General features: G+C 25.9%; 1 protein-coding gene across 2 annotated transcripts in view; it reads left to right on the top strand.

The window, feature by feature from the left end:
• Nep2 (M13 family metallopeptidase neprilysin 2) overlaps positions 1-18,262 on the top strand; it is a 312,673-nt gene that overhangs the window by 274,026 nt on the left and 20,385 nt on the right. For both annotated transcript variants that reach the window (XM_075355152.1, XM_075355151.1), the window contains exons 4-6: positions 10,072-10,188; positions 12,065-12,310; positions 13,107-13,318. In XM_075355152.1, coding sequence (XP_075211267.1) covers positions 10,072-10,188; positions 12,065-12,310; positions 13,107-13,318 — 575 coding nt within the window. The remainder of the gene's footprint in view (positions 1-10,071; positions 10,189-12,064; positions 12,311-13,106; positions 13,319-18,262) is intronic.

Here is an 18,262-nt window from a genome sequence, read left to right as displayed (position 1 = left end):
GCAGCAGCAATCATTGAAGACTGTTACAAGGGTGACTGAAAACTTTTCAGTTAAAGTTATTAAAAACACTAACAAAATTTTGATTCAGTTAAAATGTTAAAAACATTTTACAGTTCTGTGCAAATGGTATAATTGCAATATTAAATGTGTCAGTATTTAACACAAAAATTAAAAATGTTTCGTTAGAACATGAATTATATTAATTTTAAGACTTTTTTTCTTAAAAACAAAAAAAAGTTTAAATATCAGATCCTTATTTGATGTGAATCTTGTTCTTCTGTATATTAGTTGGAATAAAAGCTCTGTGATTAAATACAAATAAATCAAGTTTTTTATTCATCATTTAATTTATCTTGTGTAAAAATAAATTTTTATTGTAACTTAGATCTGATTATGGTTACAATTCTGTTAATTTGTTTTTATTATGTTTTAATAATTTTATGTGTTGTTATCCTGTAGATAAAAAAATTAAATAGATATCTTAAAATTGCTTATTTAAATTTTATTAAAATAATCTTCCAGTTAAACTATTTTGGAATTAGCATACTATGGGATCACCAGAGAAACCTCTTCTTATTTCAAAATCAATTAAAATACTAAAACTTTGATTAAAACATACCTGTCCTTTTTAATACAAAAAATTAAATATGGTTGTTTTTTTATTACAATTATATTTCATAAAAAAATATTTCCTCTGCTGAATAAACGTACTGTTGGCAGAAATTAGAACTATTTTGCAAATAATATTTAATCTCTTAAGCCAATCAGCTTATGAATCTCTTAATTTAATTCAGTAATATTTCATTAAATTAACCAGTTATTTTGATATATGTTTTTTTAAATTGTATCTTTTCATTATTGGTCTGACATAACTTATAGTCGTACATATTATAAAAACCTGCTAGCAGTTCTTAACCAGTTAATAACCAAGCTGCATATTGTCACTCTCTGATGAGATCACAGATAGGATTTGATGATAGAAAAGAGTAGAAATTTTACTTTAATTCTTTTAAATTGCATTATATGAAAAGAGAAACTTATTGAAAAAATGTTTTTAAAAACTTTTTATCATATTACAACAAGCTTATCTATTAATAAATTTTAAATTATTAAAAAGGTAGAAAATTTTTTTAAATTATTTTCTATCCTCAGGTAAGGGTAGATATTTATCACTAGGATTAGTCATCATAGTCAATCGATTATCACACTTTTTGCAACTGTTGAACTCTCCATGTTGACCAACAAGAAATTCTTGTGATGTAGCCAGACTGAACTGCATTAGATATGAATTAAATATTTGGATTTGTTGTTAATCTTGGGACTTGTAATAACCTTAATACGCACAACTTATTTGTTAAATATACATGTTGTACTTTACAGTTTTCATTAAAATACAATAAATACATTTCATTGTTTGTTTAAAAAAATCAAATTGAACAATTTAACAAATTAAAAATAATTTTTATTTATTAAAAAACAGATAAAATCTGCATGAAAAAAAATTACACAAATTATATTCTCAAATCTTTTTTGCAGGGATATTAATTAATACTTGTAGAATAAATTTAAAATTATATTATTATATATAACAATTAATTGTAAGTAATAAGTAATAAACTCTAAGTAATTTGCAATAATAGTCTGTCTTTTAAAATCTGCAGAGCTATTTATGTAAAATTGTCAATGATTAAAAAAATGTCACATGTTCATTTAAAAAAAAAAGACCTAATTTTCAAACATAACGATAAATTAAGATTTCTGTTTTTTTCAGTTTAATTATTACATATCTTCATATTATTTTAAGATCAGAATTACTTTGCACTAACTGATAGTAGAAAATAATATTTATTGGAAAGTACCCGATTTACAGAGAGCAGTATGCTGCTATTCTCAAAAAAATAAAAATAAAAATAAATAAATAAAAATAAAGTCTGTAACCAAACAATAAATTAATTTTTATGTAATGACTAGAATTTTTCTGTGGTGTTTATACTGTAGTAAAATGATTTCAAATACTACAATCAAAACTTTGTACTTTATAATTTCTCTCTATGAATTGGCAGAAAATATTAAGTCATTAAAAAAAAATTAAATCAGTGGATGTTTATATAATAATATTGTGGGTGAAAAATATAAGTGTAATCATGGCAGAATAATTATTATTACAAATGATGTGTTACATATGAGTCTACAGTTATGTATTAATGATACATTATACAGTTATGTATAAGAATATCTAGCAAATAGAAATATTAAAAGAAAAATACAAATTTTTTTACAGTTGAATGTTCAAATTCTAGCATTGTTATATATTAGTTACAAATTATTCTGAATCTCATGAAATAATGATCTTAGAGCTGCAGAAATGGAACCATATATTTCAGTGATAATCAGACTTAGTACTGGTATGTGGAAATTTGTATTGGCAACATTGCTGTTGGTTGATTGTGTAGTAGTAAAATACTTTGACAGTAAAGAACCCAACACAATAAAAAATAAAATAGGAAATGTACGCAATTTTTTAAGAGCTTATTGTTCAGATAATCTTCAAACGTATTGATTACAATTAGTAACTATAATGACCTTATTTATAAAAAAACTTATGATTTATATTAATTTGAATGTAAGTAAACTTACAGAGCATTTAATAAATTATATCAAAACAATACATGTAACAAATTTATTCATGTAATGTAATTATCAGATTCTAAAAATACTTAGTAATCGTATACTTATTTTTTCATGTTATTATTACAATTCTGTAATCAGTTGAACATTATAAACAGATGTTTGATTTTGAGGTAAGTATACCTCTGAAACACTCTGAATAAAATATAAAATTAACCTGAGAGATTTTTTTCAACAACAGTGTTTTAATTCATAACTTAAAAAGGTTTAGCTTTTCAGCTGATTAGTTTAGTTATTATATGATATTGTTTGATGAACCTGATATTTGACTGCCCTACTGTTGGGAAACCACCTTAAAAAATACCCCTTTAGAACTGCAATATTCAAGGAAAAATTTATTTTAATTTATAACAGTATTTTCTGTTATAACAGTACTTATTACAGTTTAATGATAAGGGAATGTTCAAACAATATTGGTAGCACACCATAATCAAGCTAATATCAATCTGCAAAAATTAACATTTCCATCTTTCACAGAAACCAACTTTAAATCCTATTTTCAGGAAACTTCACTTTGATTTCTAGCTAAATTTTAAAATAATTTTAATTTCAAGTCACATCTTTGGATTGTTATATGATCTAAAGTTGATGTAAGAATAAACATACACTTACTAAGTGACTAGACTTAAGTTTAATTTAATTTAGTTTTTAAAAGTTGGAATTAGTTACAAATTGTTTACTAAATTAGTTGCCTCATTATATGAATACAGTGAACGCAGAAAAGTGCTATTATGCAAATTAAAAAAAAAGATAACCTCTTCATACTATTAAAAAGCTTATTATATTTGTCATAAACTCTATCTTGAAGTAATTCTCTTAATTTTTTTTATTAAAAGTAGTTTTGATAACTGAAAGAGATCTTGTAAATATTTTTCTTCTGAAGGCAAAATAAAAACATAATCTTTTTTTAATGTTTAAAACAAACTTAATCATTAAGTATGAATTAATAGATCAATATAAAAAAAGTAAAAGTAGTATTGCTATGCAATTATTTAATTCTAAAGGACTTATTATATGTACATTTTACCGCAAACCTGAACAAATTACACTTTTACATGTAAATTACATGTGTAATTATGTAGGCATATGTTGTAAGAGAAAGTAAGTTAGAAGACAGAGGAGGCTTATTCCAATAAATATACATTGATATTGTTTAGATTTAGATCATTATTGAATAACATCCCGTGTTATAAACATATAGATAATTACAAAAGACAATGACACAACAGGGATAAGTATAATTAAATACTGGCCTACATACATAGTTAGTTAACATTAAATAATGTTAACATGATATGTGGGATGTTTGTGTATTGTGTATTGTGACATAACTAAATACGATCACAATAACACTATTTCATTTTTTTTTCACTGTTATTAATTTAAGTATTACCATTGACATAATTATATAATTATCAGTCTAAATGAGAATGAAAGAGAATAGTGTGTTCATAATTTTAGCAATTACACTTAGCATACATTGCAGTTGTGCATTGTAAAATTGCTTACTTTTTGAATTTTTTTATGCTTATAGGAATTATTCCTATAAACATAATTTAATACAGGATTCCTCTCAGAAATATAAGTCAGCCTTATTTATTATAGATTCAGTTTCATCTCTAGAATCTGTTAAGGCAGAACCAACATATACAGTCATGTTATGAGTACACATATGAACTATTGGAAAGGACTCATAGTCAGTGATATGTTTCCAATTTGTAATTTGTGGTATTATGAAATTTATACTTTTAATTATAAATTTATTAAATCATATAAATGGAAATAGTAATAATATTATTTACATTCCAATGGTATGATATATATCTGTATGATGCTGTAATAGAATGCCAAAGCTGACCAAAATTAAATGAAAATTAAATTAAAAGTAAATGAGTCGTCACCTTTCTTAGAATCATATCAAGAAACATTATAGCTATATTGTTTGCTATGTGCTCATAATTTTCAAGTACAGTCAGACCAAAAATAAATAATTATCCTTAAGCCTGTAATAGAATGCTGGAGTATAATCCAGTTAACTAGTTGTTCTGTATTTGTTGATTTTGTAAGAGCATTTGTGCAGATTCTGTTTATTTTTATTCAAGTTTTGATTGAGAAAAGTAATCAGATTTTATAATCACTTGTGTATTTTTAATGTATTATAATTATGAGTGATCTTAAATCTACTGTAAAAAAAACAATAAACTGAAACGACAGGTCTGGGAAATAATAGTGTGTATGAGTTTATGAAACAAGAAAGTGATTGATTTCCAAAGTCAAAAAAAGAAGATAAACTCCTGATTCACATTAAAAAATGTGGAGAAACAACAGCAGCTGCGTATGGAGGTGTTGCGATCCCAAGTCCAAAGAGTGATAAAAGAGAAAAAACAGTTGCTAGAAAAATTAACTGAAAATCCAGTAGAGACTTCTTTCTCTACTCTAATAAAATAGAAAACTTGTGAAATGCCTGCAATGAGACAAATTGACTTTGATAAATCTGAGGTGTGATGGATTCAAAAATTTCATTTTAGCAAAAATTGGAAGGTGTATAGTATTGTGATAAGGTTAAGGTGGTAGAAGCTGAATATAAGTGACAAGAATACATTATTGAGACAATACTATAGAATCATTTATTATTTCTTTACAAGAAAGTAGTGAAAGTGACAGTGATGATTATGATGATGAATCTGATGACAGTAACTTTGGAAATTCCAATATTTCTTGCGAAGTGGATGGTGTTCACCCTCTTTAATTAATATAGTTTTATTTATTTCTTACATTTAAAAATAATTAATTTCTGCTGTAATTTATAATTCCCTTATTTAGTATATTTAATCTGTGTTTAGTTTAATAATCTAGTTTATTTAGTTATCCTGCATTAACTTTTGAATATTTCTTTAAAAATAAAATCAAACATCAGCACTCAATGAAGATAATACATTTTGATTTGCATGTTAACAATTTTAAGTGTAGACTTACTATTGTATAATTCACAGCTTCACAAGCGCTTCTGTAGTTCTTGTCATGTTTACCATTTTGAAAAATGTATAATATATATTTTTCACAGAAAATAGTCAGATATTAATTAAAAGTTTTTCAGTGAACAAATTAAATTTGACATAACATATAATTAAATTTAAAAATGTAATAAAGTTCAAAATATTAGCTACACATTGAGATGATTAAGTTAAAAATTGTGTTCTGAAATCTAATACTAACACCACAATACATCTTATGAAGGCTCATTGTTTGTTAAGTAATGAAGCAAATGTTATATTAAAAGGATAGTAGAGTGATTCAAATTGTGGCTGTTGCTGCCATGGCACCAAGCATCAAGATTGATTGCACCACCTGTATGTAAATAATAACGAAAGTAGTTAAAACTATAATAAAAAAAATAAAATAATTAATTAATAGTTTATAAAAGAATTATTAGAACTTTTTATAATTTTAATCTGAACATTAATGATGTCTTAAATAGACCTGTTAATATTAGCATATGCTGGTGATAATGCTAACTTACTTTTATGTGATAAAAGATTAAAAGTAAAAGATTAGAGTCTGATAGTTTGATAAGTATTATCTCTTGTGAACTACTGGTTATCTTTAAATAGTGACAAAACAATTTACCTGATCCTTGCAAATTTTGTTTGTCTAATGTTTACCAAAATACTAATTATTGATAATTTCATTTAAAAGCACCAATCTTTTAGTTTGTTTTCATGCAAAAACTATTCATTGGAAATAAATACACAGTAGATTTTTCAGTAAGGCCTATTTTTTTCATAGTACCATCACATGTATTTTCCAAGTTTAGTGTAGAGGGTATGACAGTTTAATGTACCATCTTTTCTACACAATAATTAAGAAAATTGCATTAGGTATGATTGCAAATTTCATTGAATGTAACTTGCTATGAAAATGTTAATATTATTACAAGAAATTAATTGTTATTGCCAGAAAATAAAGTTAGGAAAGAACTTTGGATCCACTGCTATCAAAGTCAAATGAATTACAAGCATGAATCTCATTGCTTATTGAATGTTGCAATGCAATTGAATAAAAATAAATAAAATTGTTGAAATTTAGAAATTTGTTTTTATAATGAGATCACTTTAAGATTAATTGATTTTGTTATGATTTTGATTAAGTTTTTAAATACAGATTTAAATTTGTTACTGTTTATTGATTGAGATTTGTTTTTTTTTTCATGTTTATCATCACACCTATCTACACTTTAAGAACTATAATCATTTAAGAGGAGGTAAACTCCTGCAGGATATAGAATATGAGTTATATTTTCTCAATCGTATACTTCAGTATTTATTTAGTTTAACAACTAAAATAAATAAGCATTTATCTACTTATTTATCTATCCCTTCTTTGTTGATTTTAATATAAAATTCTTTTTACACATACATCATTTGTCTTTATTAGTAATAATCATTAATTTACATATGTAACTTTATTTCTTTATTTTTATTATGAGGTTCTTCAACTTGTTGCTGTCTCAATCATCCTATCTGCTATTTTTTAAATTTTCTTCAATTGACCTAACAATGTTCCGTTTTCCATTCCTTCCTTTAATATGTTCAATTTATTTTATCGGTCAGTAAATATTTTATACTATTTAAAATAATAAGTTTAATAATTAAATTATTTAAATTAATTCTAAACTTACTTTAATTTAGTTATTTTATTTTGGTTCTGATTGTAGAATATTTATGTTTTACAGAATTTTTCTTTAATATTAATGATGAAACAATAATTGAAATTTATTTAATTAATTTAAATTAAAAATAGAAATCAGACGGTAATCTAATTTAACTGAATTAAAAACAATGTATCTGAAAAGTCTTGGAACAATTAAATATCTTCTAATCTAAACAACTAATACACAGTGGGATGTTATAATTTTTTACTAAAGGATTAACTTCTGAGATGTGGGGTAAATTTATCTCTCTCCTAATCCTTTTGGAGATAGTTGGCAACATAAAGGTTTTTAAGTAAATCCTTTCTCTTCATTTAGTATAGGGAAACTTTAAAGATTTTTACCACATATTTATAAAAAAGAAGAACCAGCACATTTCAATAAAGTACAATCTAGCCCAATTAATTTTTTTAAGTCACGGTTTTATTTCCTCTTGCTTTTCTTTACTATCTTCCAAGAAAATATATTAAAAAAATTGTACCATTTTTCACATTGATTTGTGTCTTCAAAGGTTATAATTAGCTGCTAGTGCATTTTAATTCTATATTATTATAGATTTATTATAGACTCCTTACAGGTCAGCAAATCATTATGTTAATAAAAATTCATTACATCATTATTATCAAGGATGAAGTAAAATTGAATATTCTTTTATGTTCTTAACATTTTCTTAAACTTTTATTTTGTGATGTTCTTGTCCTTGATGGTTGGAGATAAATTGAACCAAACAATGTAATAAAATTTTTATAAAAATCTTACTTCAAAACTTTTTCAGTCACCTTTGTGATTATCTTTATGATTTGCTACTGTTTTTGCACTAGCATTAGTTGATATTACTGCTGGTAATTTTTTTTTATTAGGCAGATATGTACCGTTAAGAATAAGATGTTAAAAAAAAAAAAAACATTTTATACACTTGACCATTATAAAGTATGTAAAAATACACAAAATCAGTATATTAAATTAACAGATGTTGATCAAATTACGTACACATTTCAACCACACTCTCAATTTTTATACCTACTTAAAAAAAAATTATGTGCAATGTCACCTGATCTAGAGATCTGATACTGATCTATGAGATCAGTAGCACCAGCCCTGAAAGATGGCTTTAAAAGTTTTTTTGCACAATTAAGTTTGGTTTGTCATTATAAATTAATTTCCTTTAATTTCTTAAAGCTGTTTTGTATTACTATACAAAAAGAAAAAATATAATTATTTTGGAAAGATGGAAAGTTTTACTTTGTTTTGCTGATGATATTGACTATGATTACTTAAACATTAGGGCAATAGGCAAACTCAATGTTTAACGAACCATAACATTACATGGGGTTTATTTTATCTTTCTATTTTAGATAAATCACTTTATTTATGTAAAGAACCCTTCTCAATTTATCCATATTTCAATTTTATTTTACTATACTCTTTTTTTAATATTTATACATTTATTTATTTATTTATTCATAGTCTCTAGTAGGATTCAAAATTTCATCTAAGTGTAAATTTATCAGCAAATGAAGGAGAGTAACAATTCAAAATATTTTTAATTTTTTAGATTTCCGTTAAAATTAATTCACTATAGATTGTAAATGATGGTAGGCATCAAGTTTGGGGTTGTAACACACCCTGTCCATACTGCTAGGGGATTCAGTCTTTCAAAGAAGTGAAATTACCTACATGGTTTTTGAATCTCTTTTATGTAGGGTTTCATTTTAATTTTACTTAATTTTTAAAAAAGAAACTAATGGAATTAATTTTACTTAAAAATTTGTTTACTTTTTTTCATTATTTATCATATGCACAAACAATTTTAAAATTAAGGGAAAAATTGAAAAAAGAATTATTAAAGATTAATAATAGGGTAATAATATTTTAGGAAAATATATTTACCCATTTATTCGAATGTAATAATATTTTTTAAGGCCATACATCTATATTAAAAAAATTGATTATAACTGCAATATGTTTCTCCATTTATGCCATTCAACGTGTGGCAATTTATGTTAGATTTTTAATACTGCTAGTTATTGTGGTTTTATTTCTCATGTAGCTTACAACATAGATGTTTTACTTCTGTTTATTTTTTAGTTTAACTTTTAATTTTAAATTATTTAATACAGTAATATTGTGTCTTTCTTTCTTTCTTTTTCCTGTTTAGCCTCCGGTAATTACCATTTAGATAATACTTCAGAGGATGAATGAGGATGATATGTATGAGTGTGAATGAAGTGTAGTCTTGTACATTCTCAGTTCGACCATACCTGAGATTTGTGGTTAATTGAAACCCAACCACCAAAGAACACCAGTATCCACGATCTAGTATTCAAGTCCGTGTAAACATAGCTGGCTTTACTAGGACTTGAACGCTGGAACTCTCGACTTCCATATCAGCTGATTTGGGAAGACGCGTTCACCACTAGACCAACCCGGTGGGTAGAAATATTGTGTCTGGGTGCTGATAAAGACACCTCATTGTGCGCCCAGGGAAAAAAAGACAATAGATTAAATACTTACAGAATGACATTTTATTGTTACAATTAATACTACCTTATTTATAATTGTTAAACTAATTTCAATTTATAATAATAAGCTACTAATAAATCAATTCAATGAATATCAATGAATAAATTTATAATAGTAAGCAATTTATAATAATAATATTTATTTCTTAACAGAATCAATGCCATCAGTAAGTGCTGCTTGGGGTGGAAATAAATTCTTTACTGATCATCGTGATGAAATTGGTGCCAGTGTAGAGAATATATGTCTTAAACCAGGATGTGTACATGCAGGTAAGTTATTTACAATTATAACTAATGCGTTGATTATATACAATAAGCATTTGATATCCAGACTCATTTTTATTCATAGAATTACTGGTTCTAACTTAGTAATTTTCTTTCAGAAGCTGTTATAAATCTTTAGTGTAAGACCTCTTTGATATACACAAACATTAAATATTAAGTATTACATTATTATTCAGAAGGAAAATCTGAAAGGAAGAGCAAGTGACGATTTTTTTTATTGTGTTAGGAATGTTGAGAAACATGATAAATATATATATATTAATTTTTATTTAGATGAAGAATGTAGACCTACCATTGGGCTAATAATCAGTTACTTGCAAATGCAGCAAACATCATAACAATATTTTATTTTAGTGTTTCAGATAGCACTGTAGAATTTTTAATATATATTCTTATTGGCCTGGGGAAAGAATCAACATAGTAGCTGAATATATTAAAAAAAAAACAAAATTTAGTATCAACTGACAAAGTTGATGTAACTGACAAAATTTACAAACAAGTGGATACATTATACTTAACACAATTATACAATAAAATAACTTTTGGCATATAAAATGAATAACCATGATGAATCTCAAAGACTAAACAGTAAACAATTGACAAAATTTGTAATTAATCGACAAGAAAACTTAACCAGAATTCATCTTGACATATATGATACAGAAGATATGAAGCTACAATATACTGGTACATCACCTCAGGATTTCTTACATTGTGTAGAAGGTGATATATGCAAAATGAATTGCCAAGTGGGTTTCAGTATTTAGTCAGAAAAAACCTGGTTATATGTGCATTCTTAAGGTACATTTTTATGTACTCTTTTATTTATTTAATGGTTCCTTGTACAAAGTAAAGGAAGTATTGTGATCACAAAAAATTTCGGTTTTCAAATTTCAATGGAAATATTCATTTTGATTAAATGTTAATATTAATTTTAAGTGACCCTTTCAACATGCAGTAAAGAAGATAAATGCAATAAATATAATTGCACAAATTTCATATTATTGGTGCTTAATTTATCAGCGTTATTCTTAAGTACTAAAATGAAATTGTATGAAAAATTATCCAATATTGTTAGCCAGTTCACCTTTTTATTATTAATTCCTTGTACAAAATAAAGGAAGTGTTATGACTGCGAAAAATTTTGGTTTCCAGATTTCAACAGAAATATCCATCTGACCATTCCTGAATTCATTTTGACAAGTTTTGGTGTGATGTCTGTACATACGTATGTATGTATGTCTCTTAACTCAAAAACAATTAGTCATAGGATGTTGAAATTTTGGATTTAGGACTGCTGTAACATCTAGTTGTGTACCTCCCCTTTTGATTGCAATTGACTGAATCAAAAATGTCCAAAAAATTTTGGACTTTTCCTTAACTGCAGTAATAAGCCCTCATTGAGAGCTTTTCAATGATATATCTTAAGTGGTATTTATTTTCAATGGTTCCAGAGTTATAGCCAAATCAAATTTTAATTAATGAAATATTTGGTCTTACAAGGGGAAGGCACATCAGTTTGAATCAACTTCATCATATTTTTTTTTTAATTTAAATGTATTGATTGATGTATTAATTATTAACCTTTCATTGTAAAAAAAAAAATTATGATGAATAATTATTCAATAACAAAAAAAAGAAGAAATATCAGAATTTTTTTTTATGAAATAAAATTTTATGTACTTTTCATTTTTAAAAAAAATGTGTAAATGTAATTTAATAAACATATAACGAAGTAATTTGTTGTCCACATCAGATTTTTTTCTTTTAATAATTGCCTGAGTAATTTTAACATTGGTTTTATTATTTCTGTAGTCAGAAATATTTTATACTAATCTTATTTTTTTTATTTTTGTTTTAGCATCTGGCATTCTTTCAAACATGGATATGGATGTAGATCCTTGTGATGATTTTTATCAATTTTCTTGTGGAAAATTTATTGAAAACACAAGAATACCTGATGATAAGTCATCTATGACAACTTTCAGTGTAATTAATGACAAACTACTGGAACAACTCCGTGACATAATTGATTCACCAGTTTCATCACATGATATCACACCATTTAGAATTGCAAAAGACTTATACAAAGCCTGCATGAACAAAAGTAAATTTTTTTTTATAAATTATTTATTTTTACTTAATGAATAATGTTAAAATGAAAAAAAATTAAATAATTTTTTTATTAAAAATTCTGTAACGTGTAACGTGTTCTATAATGTTTGTTTTTTGTTTTGTGTGTTGTTTCTTTTACTGTGATATATTTTTTCTATTTATAATATTTTCATAACCAACCTAAGTAAATAACAATAATAAGTATTATATACTAAGTATGTTTTTAATATAAGTATAAACAATAATAAGTATGTTTTTAATATATCAACTTTAAATTTTTTCACAATCTGTATAATTGATCTATAACACACAGGTAAAATAACATAAAACACACAAATGAAACGCCTAAGAACAAAAATAAAAATTATACCCAGCATAATATAAAATAATAAGTGTAATTACATTAAGTAAAAAAGGTTAATTCATGGAGTAAGTTAATGCTAAATTCTTTTCTTTGGAAACAACTCCAGCTTTAGTTGTTTGAAAATTCAGAAAAGAAAATTTTTCACGCCTTATGATTGCAATTAATTTATACTGCATAGACGAAATGGAGATGTATCTGGGAAGGTTTTTAATTAAAGGAAATAAATTCCCTATTTCCGTAATATTGTTTAGCCCAGTATGCAGTTGCTTCTTTTCGATGGATTGCTGATTTTTCTTTTTCTCTTATAAATAAATTTGCTGTGGTTTAATTTTTAAAATAATTTTTACGGTGGTCATTATTTTTATTTGTTTAAAAATAATTATGTCAATGAAGTATGAAATAATATAAAATGAAACTTTTTCAGGTTTAATTGAAGAAATAGGTGCAACACGAGTTAATGAAATATTAAAGGAAATGGGAGGATGGCCAGTAATTGAAGGTGATAACTGGGATGAAGGAAGTTTTGACTGGAAGGAAAGTGTATATACATTCCGTAGACTTGGTTACAGTATGGATTATTTCCTTGACTTTTCTGTTGGAGTTGATCTTAAAAACAGTACTATTCGTGTATTAGATGTAAGTTAAAAATAAAATATGAAAAAATAAAATATTATTTTTTAACTGACTGCTGAAGGAAGATAATGTATTTGACAGTATTTTTTACATAGGTCATCTTTCAAATATTATCTTCTGAATTTCAGTTTTCTCCACTGGCCAGTGTTGGCCAGTGAGTGGGAAAACAATTGTTGAAAGTATCTTTATCTCTTAACAAAAATAAAAACCAGATTTGTTTGAAGCTAATTGAGTAGAGTACAAATAAAGATTATTGAAAAAAAGGATTTCAACAGTGTGCAAATAATTTAGTATTAAACAACAATTTACATTATAGAATGGTTATAAAAAAGTATAAGTAAAAACAAAAATATAATTGAAATAAATTTAAAGCTCATTTAATTCAGTAATAAGTATTAAGATATAATTTAAAATAAATTAGAAAGGATCATTGGAATTATTTAAAACAATAATTTGAAATTAATCTTTAAAAAAATTATATTTTAAAAGAATGCTTAAAGTGCACAAGTAAGAATTACGCATTGCAGTGTTCATCATTACAAATGACTTAAATGGTTCAACAAATGTTAAGCCTCTCTCATTATTTTTAACAATAAGCACTCTTTGCTTTCATTATTATTCAGTTAAACCCAAAATTATATTAATGTCTTAAAAAAAGAATTTACTTTTTAGTGTTCTTTAGAAATAAGGGTTTTTTTAAAAATGTACAAGTTTTAATTTTTTAGTTTTGGTATTTTAAAATGTGTTATTACATTTGTTATATATGTATTAGCTTCACTTCGCTTGCCTGAATATTTAGCCAGGGAAGTCCACCCCCTGGAATCCCTGATGTGTTGATTATTCTCATGGTTATGAGATATTAATATTTGACATATATTCATTAAAGAAAAAATAATTAGTCATTTTACTTCATTATATTTCTGTTGTCGTGGTGACAAATATAATTAAAGAAAGAAATATAATGAAGTAAAAGGATTAATTTTTGTTTCTTTTATGAATATCTTTAATATCTTAACCCCCAAGGGGGCTAGGGCCTTGATATATAGCTTCAAACCTTTCCTGGGATAACCTGAATGTATCCTAAAAATTTGAAAGCAATTGGTTAGTTGGTTCTTACATGATTTTGTTGCAAACAAACAAACAAAAAGACCAAGTTTTGCATATATAGGGAGTGAGAGAGAGAAAGAGAGGATGAGAAAGCATAAAGACAAATCATACGTTTATTAAATGCATGATCTTATCACATTATACTTCCATGAAGTAAATATACTTTTTTCTTTACTATGTATCCCATATTAAAATCTATTTCGTTATAATTTAACTAATTATAAATTAATTGATAAAAGTAATAAATTATAAAATTTGCTATGAAAGGAGAAGCATTAAAAATTAATAAAAGTGTTTAAAATAAACATGTAAATATGAATTTTCATATTCATAATATAAATTTCAGGATTTTTTTTATAAATAACATATCAAAGTAATCCTGTTAATTGCAATAGGTGCTTGCTATTTTGAAAAAAAAATTATAGAAAGTTTTTTAAATATTAAATAAAATCATTATATCCAGTTCACCAATCAATTATGTAGTTATTTTCATCTCACTTTACTTTCATCATAAATATCATCTTATTTATTCTTTTCAATTTTCCTTTTTAATTATTATTATTAAAAATTATTTTAAAAAAAAATTAAATATTTGTTATTTAAATAGCTGTTTAACATACTTAACATTATTTCTACATAAATAAGTGGAAAAAAGAAATATATATATGTATACATAATTATAAATGCCATTAAAACAAATATATTAATCCTCAAGCAATAAAATGCTATGAAGTTCTTATAATCAAAATCTTGAAAGTAAGCAATTTATAGCTAATGCTATTAAGTAAAAATAAATATGTATTTACTTTCCTAGCAACATAGCACTAGAGCTATTCTGCAAGAAGGAAAGTATAGTAACTGGTCAATAAATTTGTTAGTAAAGGTTTGGGGTCAATATCTCCAGGGGGTGGGGTAGATAGTTTCTTGAGGGTCAATTTTTCTCAAAATTTTACAAACCCAACTCCACTTTATATTAAGCTCAGTACATGTGTGCATTCTAATCTGACCATTTTTAGAAATATTTTTCTCCCAAATTCTTCCTTTCCTTGAAAGAAAAACTGTTGTTTTGTTTATTGAATATTTATTAACCTAATTTTTTTTTGTCTTTCTAGGCATAATAGTAGTGCAAGTAACTCCAAAAAAATAATTTCAGGGAAATATTGGGGGCAGGGGAGCTGATCAAAGATTAAAAATATTGATTTTTGGAATCTTTTAAAACATTTTTTGGTTTACTTAAACTTTTAATAATAATTTTACAATAAAATCTCATCATAATTCACACCACCCTGAAAAAAGATGTCTTTGGTAACTTTTTATTGGTTGTACATTTTTCAGTAGATTTTTGTTTCTTCCATTTAACATAGTAAACATATATAAATAAAAAAAAATTTCTTTGAAAAGGAAGAGATTTTGAGGGTGAGGAGCTGAAAAAAAGTAAAAAATATTGATTCTTTTTAAAACCTTTTTTCATGTATCATTATTTTTACACTATATAATAAGAATAAATACCTGATGCCAGGAAAGCATAAAAAATTTGTTGTCATCTTTTTTTTAGAGTTTTTAGGGGTAATCTTTTGTGTAGTTAGTACAAATAGATTTGCAGTTAACATTTTTATATGATGGACTTGTTGAAATCACCCATTTTTACCAATAAGTAATTGAATAAATTCAACAGGCAAAGCTGTATTTAACAAACTGATTTGTGTTGCTTGCTATAGTTTAACAACACTGGATACTATCTCTCTATATATTCTGTTGGAATTTATTTGCATCAAATGGTCATAATCGATGGTGTGCTCTTGAAATTTATAAGTTGAACATACACATTAGTATACATTTATATAATTGAATGCATAGTAAATTCCACAACTAATGACTGCAGATAACATGCCATAACATAAGACATGAGACACTCCATAACCTATTGAGACACTCTTCAATATAAGATTCTTGTTATAAGATAACAAGAATCTTATATTAGAGGAAGTGAGTGAATTGTATGCCAAGAATAAAAAATAGTAATATATTTTATTTGCAAAATTCAAGTGATTTCAGTAATACAGATAACATATTAAAGCAATACAGAAAGAAGTTTTTGTTTATTGTATGAACTATCTGTATGTTGTATAGCGAGCATCATTATTCCCGGGCGATGATAACATGTAGGCATTTTTTGCCCTCAAAAAAAAAAACATTATTCAGAAAAAAAGAAACTCTGGCTAATGCCTTTTGTAACATAAGTGCTTTACATTTGCCATAGATTTAAAAAGACTAGAAAAGGGACATCTGTTCCACTGTCATTTACACCATCATTTGTAATTAATACATTCTTTATTACTGTTTGAATACTTTGTTCTTTTTGTGTTTTTTTTCTAATTGAAATCTATTACAGACTATTATTATTTTCTTTCATGCAGATAATTAAAAGTTGTTGATTCTATTCACTTTTGTCAATTTAAAATTTGGTTTAAATTTATTTTTATAACTATTAATTAGAATAGGTAAAATGGTAGAGTAGATCACTTGGTTTGTGAAAACTGCTATCTTGCCCAAAGTAGGAAGCTCACTCACTAATGACTAGAACATTAAAAAATGTATTAATTTAGATGACAAACAGATCAAACTTTGATATAAAAAATTTCCATTTACATTTCCAACCGAAATATTCTACAAGAATACAAAATAGGATTACATTTTAATGCACTTTAACATTAAACACTAAATAGTACACAACATTAATATACCAAATAAATACATTTCAATTTAGTACATATTTTAATTGCTGTTAAAATACAAATCTTCTTATCAACTAAAAACTATAAGTTCATTTTCAAATATTTAGTTCTAATATAATGCGTAGCATTGTTAATTGAATATATTTTGACATGAGTAATTTGACTTCGATTACACTAGTCAACATTATTTTTGTCACACTATCAATAGGTAAACGTAATGGAGTTTTTTATCCTGCTTTAAAATATGTATTCAAAATTTCTCCATCACTCACAGTTTTTTTTTGTTTTAAATATTTTAAAACATTTTTTCGTCCATTCGTCATCCATTGTCAAGTAAAAGTTCCTAGAGCATTACAAATATGATGGAACCAAATGAGCTAATTCAAAAGGTAGCGTTGCTATTGTTGTGCAGGTTCAGACATGTATAGACAATACAAACATGATCTAGTGTAGTACACATTCATCAAAACAATGCCAGTTGTGAGATAGTAGTAAACCAGTAAACATGGTACAACCCACCGGGTTGGTCTAGTGGTGAATGCGTCTTCCCAAATCAGCTGATTTGGAAGTCGAGAGTTCCAGCGTTCAAGTCCTAGTAAAGCCAGTTATTTTTACACGGATTTGAATACTAGATCGCGGATACCACCCTTTGGTGGTTGGGTTTCAATTAACCACACATCTCAGGAATGGTCGAACTGAGAATGTACAAGACTACACTTCATTTACACTCATACATATCATCCTCATTCATCCTCTGAAGAATTATCTAAACGGTAGTTACCGGAGGCTAAACAGTAAAGAAAGAAGTTAACATGGTACAACTTATTTCTTTTAATTAGTCATTAGTTACAAAATACCCAGAGTTTGTTTAAATCAACCTAACAATTTTTTTTATGTATGTGGTGAAGTGACGCTCAAGTCCCCAAGGCGAAACCTTACTCCATTAGTAAAAAAGTGTTATGAACTTTATTTTGGGTGTAAAGTCAGGGATCAAACAAGGGCCTGGTCCCCAGATATCTGTTGTTTATTGTGTTCTAGGCTTCTCACTACATAGGAAAATGGCACATGCCATTTGCTATACCTATGATTTGGAGGGAACTCAAAA

Source organism: Lycorma delicatula, chromosome 2 (genome assembly GCF_047948215.1).
Source record: "Lycorma delicatula isolate Av1 chromosome 2, ASM4794821v1, whole genome shotgun sequence".
Classification (NCBI taxonomy): domain Eukaryota; kingdom Metazoa; phylum Arthropoda; class Insecta; order Hemiptera; family Fulgoridae; genus Lycorma; species Lycorma delicatula.
This window is presented reverse-complemented; position numbering and strand designations above follow the sequence as displayed.